The sequence below is a fragment of the Cariama cristata genome, unplaced genomic scaffold (assembly GCF_000690535.1).
Source record: "Cariama cristata isolate BGI_N322 unplaced genomic scaffold, ASM69053v1 scaffold8118, whole genome shotgun sequence".
NCBI lineage: Eukaryota > Metazoa > Chordata > Aves > Cariamiformes > Cariamidae > Cariama > Cariama cristata.
This window is the reverse complement of record NW_009629392.1, coordinates 43,890-52,208: the sequence shown is the minus strand read 5'-3', so window position 1 is coordinate 52,208 and position 8,319 is coordinate 43,890. Positions and strand designations below refer to the sequence as shown.

At 37.4% G+C, this 8,319-nt stretch overlaps 1 protein-coding gene across 1 annotated transcript in view; it reads left to right on the top strand.

The window, feature by feature from the left end:
- The window catches only part of FBXO11 (F-box protein 11), a 39,967-nt gene that overhangs the window by 2,358 nt on the left and 29,290 nt on the right, over window positions 1–8,319 (top strand). The window contains exons 3-6 of the mRNA XM_009705145.1: window positions 4,503–4,647; window positions 5,956–6,085; window positions 7,161–7,244; window positions 7,327–7,459. Of these exons, the coding sequence (XP_009703447.1) occupies window positions 4,503–4,647; window positions 5,956–6,085; window positions 7,161–7,244; window positions 7,327–7,459 (492 nt within the window). The remainder of the gene's footprint in view (window positions 1–4,502; window positions 4,648–5,955; window positions 6,086–7,160; window positions 7,245–7,326; window positions 7,460–8,319) is intronic.

The window sequence follows — 8,319 nt, the reverse complement described above, 5'->3', positions numbered from 1 at the left end:
GGGGGGGGGGGGGGGGGGGGCAAGTCTGTCTCAGGTACTGTCAAGAGCAACACAGTAGAATTTTGAAATATTGACGTTTTTGTTTCTGTTATTTGTAACTCTGTCCTCCAGTGGACAATGAGTTCTTCAATCCTGAGACAAAAAGATTAATGAATATACCAGGGCCTTGATGAGAAGGCAACACGTTATAGAAAATATGTAAATAATTTTTCACATAAACTCTTAAGTAGAATTAAAAAAATGAAGAAACCAAAAATTTAGGTAAGAAAAAGGTATGATGGAACTGTGCTACTTACATCACAATTGACTGGTGAACCTAGAAATTCATCATTTGTTTGACATCTGTAGAAAACATTGACAGCTTTTAGATCTTAGTGATCCAAATATTTGTATCATACGCTAACACAATATTTCTTTACTTACAGAAAGATTTAAATTCTGTACATTCTGACTGTTCCCTTACATTACCTCAACTGTAAATGTATGCTTCCACTTACCAGGATATTTCAGTCTTCAGTATCATCATGTTATTTTAATCCAGGAATTTAATGATTTGACATACTCTTCCTTTTTGTTTATTACTGCGTAGGTGCTTTAAGATCACTGTATTTGCATACCCGTTTTATACTGGGCAGTTCTTGCTGAGTTTTAACCATCTTTGGAAGACTTCAGAGACAAGTGATTTCTTTCTTTTCACTGAACTATGGAGTTGCAGTAGATACTGAGCTTCTAGGTTACTGGATCACTCATTGATTGTTCTGTACATTAGGCACATGCACAGCTCATAGTTCACAGAACTTACAGCCTTTTGAAATTTATTTTTGATGTCCCTATCAATTTATAAGATATTTTTCCAAGAACACTGCATGCTATGTTTTCTGACATATTTCTGCTTCTTAACAAGAAAATATTTTTGCTAAATGCCTCCTTATGGAACAAAAGCTATTTGTCTCCATCTTCTCCACTAAAATGGACTGAAAAAGGTATCCATACAAGACATAATTTACAGTTCGTGATTCACAGGGTGGCATTCTTGGTCTTTGTACAAAGCAGCTAATTCACTTTCAGACAGTTTTCCCTGCCCTTTGTCTTGGTATTACTATACTAGTTACTATCTACTGAATAATCAAAATTGAAACTGAATTAGCTTCACGGATATCCTGTGGAAACAGAATGACAAAACGAGCTGTGTTTCTAGTTTTCAGTTGTCTAGTACATTAACACTTTATTAATGCTTCATTAAAATCATAAATAGTTCAGCTGTCGACTTATGTTAGGGCAAAGATAAAGATTGGTGATGACCTCTTGCACTTTGTTTTTATTTTTATTCTTGTCTATTTTTAACACTACTTGGAAGACTGTCAGTTTTTTTTAATAAGAATATGCATTTCATACTTAACCTTCACTTTGTTAATGGGCATAAAACTGTCAGGAGTAGCAGCACACGAATGTTTCTGATTTGGTGGCCAGACAAACCTTTAAAACTATTTCTGCTTGTTTTCATAAACTGGGAGGAAGACCATATTGAATGTATCCTTGTGTTGACAGATTACTTAAAGATACTCAAAACGTGAAGTGTGAATTTTTAAAACAAAAGCATGGAGTTCTGTCTTGGACCCAGAGGAAATTTAAGTCTTCACATTAAGAGGAGAATTGGCTTTTTCAAATTATACTGGAGAATTCCACTTAATAATATCCGTGATATGAGTGGAGAAATCTTAAATCAACCCCTTCTTAATTTAAACAGAAGGGCAATTTAAATTAAATCTCTCACTTCTACAGGATTTTGGATAAAGGTGAGTGAGGATAGCAAGCACCTGTAAAATCATCATCTTCATTTTGCAAGCAGTGCCTAAGTTTCCAAGTAAATACAACTTGAAAAATTGCAGGGGATGGGGGAGTTTATTGTGGTGTTTTTATTTTACTTTTTTTTTAATTGCAAGAATTTTTTTGACACTTTCAAAGTTGGTCCTTGCCCTTTGCAGTAAGGAAATGCATCTGGATTTCAATTTTCACTTTGAGATGGGGCCTAGAGAGGCAAATGAGAGTATGAACTGTTGAGCAATGGGAGGCACTACACTAGCAAACTTCCCTCTTCAATAAAAAAATTAATCAAGGTCCTAACCTATATAAACTTAAAGGAAGGAAAAAGTTCTGCAGGTTGTTTAGGGAAGTAACTGTTTGTCTTGGGAAGAAGATCAAATTGTATGCCTAAGGGATTTGTGTGTTAAAAGAGGCAGGCAGGTTGTGGAAGGCTTGTGAGGATTTACTGCCTTGTATTCACAACGTTGCATTTCAGCTTGTAAGACAGTAGAAGACTGTATCTCCACATCTAACTGGAAAGCTACCAGAAAAAGATGAATTCAGAAGCAATGTCCAATTATCCTGTGGTGCATTTCAAGGGTAATTAGGACTGTAGAATGAGTTACTGCTGCTGGTTTGACACAGGAAAGAACCTTTATCTCCAGTGGAAAAGGACCTTTTTAAAAACCAGCATTGATCATACATGTAACATTTTTTTGGAGTTGCCCAACCACGCTCACCTGACGGACTGCTGGTATATGCTCCCCAGACTTGAGGCTCCGCAGGTGCGTCTTGAGCATAAGGCCTTTCCAGACTACTTGCTTTCTGTTAGTTTTGCTAACTTACTGGCTTCAGCCTGGCTTGTAAAGGGGTTTTTTGCTGTAGTTTTTGAATAAAAATAATTTTTTAATCTGGTATTAGTTATACTGCTGCTGAAGGGAACTGCCTTGGCCAGCTTCATTCCTGTCGCCTTCCTTCTGCCCATGCTAGCGCTTCTGTTGCTCCTACAGCAAGGAGCTGCTCCATAAAAAAAATTAGTTTGGAGGAAGATGGGTAAGGATGAGGGGGAAAAAAAAAATCTGTTTTTTTTTGTCTGTGATCAGTACTACCAACCTAAAGGATACTTTGGGAGCAAGTAGCTATGGGTATGTGGAATGGTGAGACTCATCCCTTTTGTACAGCATAGGTTTTTCTTGGATTAAAGTCACATGTATCTGTAGCTTATGACTGTAAGCTGTGTTACTGTTGAGAGCAGCCATCAGTCAATTGGATAAATGCCTTCATAGCATCTTGGAGGAAATCTGTATTTGCGAATCACCAAGGTGACATTGATACAATGGTGTGACAAGGAACAGGTTCAGGGAAAGTCACTGAAAGTCAGTAATAGTTCAGAATTTCTACTAAGTGGCCTGACCACAGAGGTGAGCATGACACCCTGGAAAACCAGCTTTAATCAGTTCTCCTATAGCGTACAGGTTCTGATGATGTGCTCTGTAGAATGGTGGGTTTGTAAAGGCCACAGTTCTGGTCCTTGCAGTTCACATCTTCTCTCTTCTTCTGCCTCGAAATAATGTAGTTATTTGTGCTGCTTTATCCAGCGAAGATCGAGGGCAAAGCTAGTCTTCCTGTAGTAGCCAAAATCACAGTCCTATTACTCCCTAGGTTCAGATGTTCTAGGAGAAAATGAATAATGCGAAGAGCATTACATGGATGTAATTGCGTTATGAATGTAGCAGGAGCTCTTAGTGCCTTGCATACAAATCCTCTAAACTTTGGAAGCTTTTCTCTATGGTTCTGCCTGAGAAAGGATCGTAAAGACAATAACCAAACAAGGGACCTGTGCAAACAGCACTCCCTTGCTGTGGGGATACCTGCCACAGCAGGGTCTTGGGAGAACACAAGCTACACATGGGGTTTCCTATAGGAACTGTCATATGTAGAGTGCCTGTGTGCCCAAGAGCAGAGGTCTAACAAAGTGCACTCGCCCCTCTGCACAATGAGGTGGGAATGCCACTTCCTCAAACCTCTCTCAAGAAAGACAACGTCTGGCAAGGCTAATGCTTCTTCTGGCTTAAATCTTTAATTTTAAAAGAAAGAGCATAAATGGGAATAAGTGGAAGGAGGAGACTTTGGAATTATTGCTGGCTACTGGTTTCCTGCATCCCAGACATCCTTTTTCCTAGTGTGTTCATTGTGGGAGACCAAGGAGGTTTTATTAGTACTTTTTCCGGGCCGTGACTATATCTGAGTAAATTCTTGTGTGTTTGAAAATATTTGCAGAGATTTTGACTCTGGGACTGGATTATCATCGTTATTATATGGATAATGTGGGTTAATTGAACCACAATGAAGCTAATAGCAGTGAGGAGCCAGTATATCTGGAACATGCACAGTAGCCTACTTAACGTCTGCAGTTGTATGCAGATGGATTCCTCCAATAGAAAAGGTGAACTAAAAAGTTTTGAAAGGGGACTTGAAGTCTGTAACTTCTACCTGACTCCAGAATCAACCATTTACCTCTTTTTTTTGACTTTAGATTTAGATGAAATGCACTTTAAAAAAAAAAAGGACAAAAGCTACTTTGAGATAATCAGTGTATTAAATGGAACTCTTTCAAATGGCAAGTTGGTGATCTCTTTGGGTCAGAATTTGGGCTGGATGAATATGTCAATAATCTTACATAGATTACTGTTTAATAGCAGCACCTGCAGAACAATATCTTCAGGAGAAGTTGCCCGATGAAGTGGTTCTAAAGATCTTTTCCTACCTGCTGGAGCAGGATCTCTGTAGAGCAGCTTGTGTGTGTAAACGCTTCAGTGAGCTGGCTAATGATCCAATTTTGTGGTAAGTGAAAAACTATTCCTCGTTACCTTGAGAAATATTAGATGTGCTGCACGAGATGTCAGTACAATAGAAAAACTGAAATGTTGGTTGTAATTAGTTGAATTAAAACCAATTGTGTTTTTAATATGTCTGGTTTACTTGAGCATTATTTGTTACTTGTGAATATCTGATTATATGTGTTAAACAGTAAAACTTTTCATTCTCTAGTAGTGTAGATATTAGTTAAATAATCGCTGTTTTAAAAAATCAGTGAGGTATTCCTTCGGTAGCCACTCCTTTCCTTCTTCCCCTTTTTAACCTTTTCCAGGCTTCTGTGGGGATTGTGTTACTTGACACAAGAGAAACAACACATTTCTTAATGTTAGATGCAAGTTTTGTCTAGTGTTACTTAGATTATTTTTTTTTGGTTGGTTTGATTTTTGTTTGTTTTGTTTAATGGTTGGATACTTAGGCTGATTTTCTCCCTTATGAATCCACCCTACCTCTGGGTTATTGAGAGCTTGAATAAACAGAATCTAAATTTGTCATTTTTTATAAGGGAAAAAATAACATCTGTTTCTTAGGCTGTTTTTTTAAAATAAAGATTAAGACTAAAAGAAAAAGGATAAATTTTGAGTATAACATCACAAAAATGCTGCCCCGCCCTCCATCCTAAAGACAGTTTTGGGGATATTGTGTCAGGTGAATTACAACTTTTGAGATTTAGTGGCATCCTGTAAGTCTGGGCTTAATATCAGCAGGCTCAGACACTGCAATTACTTGTATTTTGGCACTAATCAAAAGAATCCAATTGTTGTGTACTGTTTTCTTTTTTTTAAGCCAGTGTAATCTGTCCACTGCTGAACTCTTTTTGAAATACAGTGCACCATTTGTTCTCTGTGAATGCATTTTTTTCAGCCTTTTTTTGGCAAAGTGAGGAAGAGGTGGTGGCACACTTTGTCTTAAGTTTTGTTATACTACTAGCTTTTGGAAATGTTGAAACAATACTGTAGTTAATATACGATTAGACTCTGAGTCCACAAATAGTGTAACTAACTGCTTACACTTCATGGAAATTACATATGGAGAACTCTTCTGCTTGGATCATGAAACACGTGTCAAAATTTTTCTTAGAAAAACACAGAAGTCCAAAAATTGTTTTGGAAGCATTTTAAAGTAGTCGGTACAGATATTGGTTGAATTCACTGTCACAGACTGGCAAATGCTGTTGGAAAAAACCCAGTTTTTAACACTTGATGTGTTTATATTAAAATGGAAGATTAGTCAGAAATACATTAATTTTCTTTTCTGCTTGACACTTTTGCTCAGGAAAAGATTGTATATGGAAGTGTTTGAGTACACTCGTCCAATGATGCATCCTGAACCTGGTAAATTTTATCAGATTAATCCAGAAGAATATGAACATCCAAATCCATGGAAAGAAAGCTTTCAGCAACTGGTAACAGTAGTATTCATTTATATTCCAATTTAAAGTTGTTTTATAAAAATAAAAACCCCAACTTCTGAAATGTGACTGGCAATAGTAATTATTTTGGTTTTAGACTTCAAATAAGACAATGGGACTGAGGGGGTGGGGAGAGATCCTTGTGTTGTGTTATGCAATAGGGGGATATCTGAAGTTATTTCCTCTTTTGAGGCACACTTTAGGGAGACATATCATGGAATTCTTTAGCATCCAGCTCTTCTATCTTCGGTTTTCATCATGTTTTGCGTCACTGAAATTCTGTGGAAGAGATTGTCGTGGTCTGTGGCTTGCAAATTAACTTCAAATATATTGTTTTGTCATATATTATTAAACCAGTGTGCATGCTGGTTATCAGATTTGTATGCGCCTTCCTCTAGTAATCCAAACAGTATATTGATAATATCACGTGGACTTAAACAGTGATTTACAGGTGACGTGACTGGAGCTAAACAAGTTACTTTTAAGGCACTGAACCTCTAATCCAAAGTGTCCAAGGTATTGTAAGAATAGCTGGGCATGATATTTGAAAAACATGAGTAAGGGAAATAAATATCAAGGTAAGTGTATTATACAATGCTGTGTGTAATTGGTTAATGAAATTCTCAAGCTTGTTGAGGACAAATACTTGGCTTGGCTGCTTTGTTCAGTACTCAATCAAAAATGAAGGTATAGGATTCTTTTTTCCTCACCATATAAATGCAGTTTGTTTTGTGGCAAGCTACTAGAAAATCAGAAGATGGAATTAAGAAGGTCTGTTGTAGACTGGATAAGGTATACAAAACTTTTCAGTCACTTTAGAGGCTTCTGGCTGTGTAAGTGGGTTAGCCACTTGGTTTAGTTCATCAGTGTCTTAGGCTCAGATTTTTTTTGATGTTGCCTTTTCAGACTGCGTGCCTCCCAAAATGGAAGGTCAAAATATGATCCTTAGTTCCTCCCACAAACTGATATCAGCAAGTGGCTTGTTAGTTAAGGGGATTAGTAGATCTCTTGTCTGTCATTCAGAACCACCTATCTGCAAGCTTACCATAAGCCATTTTCCTTGTTTCAGTACAAAGGAGCACATGTAAAGCCAGGTTTTGCCGAACACTTCTACAGTAATCCTGCAAGATACAAAGGAAGAGAAAATATGTTGGTATGTTTCTAAAGCAGTTCTTAAGAGTGTTTATATCTCTCTGCATGGCTATTGTTCTCTAAACTTGTCCCTCTTCTTCTAGTATTATGATACCATTGAGGATGCTCTTGGTGGAGTTCAAGAAGCTCATTTTGATGGACTTATCTTTGTTCACTCTGGTATATATACTGATGAATGGATATATATAGAATCTCCAATCACCATGATCGGTGCAGGTATGTAAACTGAGAGCATCTTTGTCTCAAAGTATGACTTGTGTTAATTACCACCTTAATTACAAAGTTATTCTGGTGTATTAAATATCCAATATAAATGCCCATCTTTCTTCATCAGCCTAGTAAATAAATATTTTCTGTATGAGCACCACTAACTAGAAAGTAGCTGGTGCTTCAGACTGAAGTACCGTTATCTGCTTGCTAGTTCTTGGAATAACTTATTTATCTTTTTATTTCATTAGGAGAAAAAAAATTGAGTTTGTCAGAAAGTATACTCAGTTACATGACTGCAGTTGAAATTTTCAGGTGGTTCTTATGAAATTTGTTTATATATAACCTATCTCCAGAGTAGGATCCAGCAGTGGGAGAAAGCCCAAATTAGTATCTGTCCCATTTTCTTCAGCATCGTAATTCCATCTCAAGGAACGAAATGAGAGCATCCAGCAGAAAGATTCTGAGACTGGAGGTTCTTTCTCTGTTCACCTCCCAGCTGTTCCTCTAAAGGAGAACCTTTATGGAGAAGGACATTAAGACTTTCAGAATAGGAAAGATTTAGGAAGTTAATACAAGATAATACACCTGGCTGCAAATTGTGGTGCCTGTGGAGCTGTTTGCTTTTCGTGTCCCTACTGTGAGCATGCTAATCCCCAGCAACACAATAGTGTGCTAAGAATTTGGACTGTCTTATGTCTGGTAGAGATCTTGGTTAAGAGGTCTCTGAGCTCTTGCTCCTGTGGTGACCCAAAAGTGAATTTCCTGCTGCCTGCTTTTTTGGAGGTATTATCTGTCTGGGTTGTGGTTGGTTTTTTTTTCTCGTTTATTTGGCTGGTTGGGGTTGTTTTTGTTGGGTTTTTTTTTTT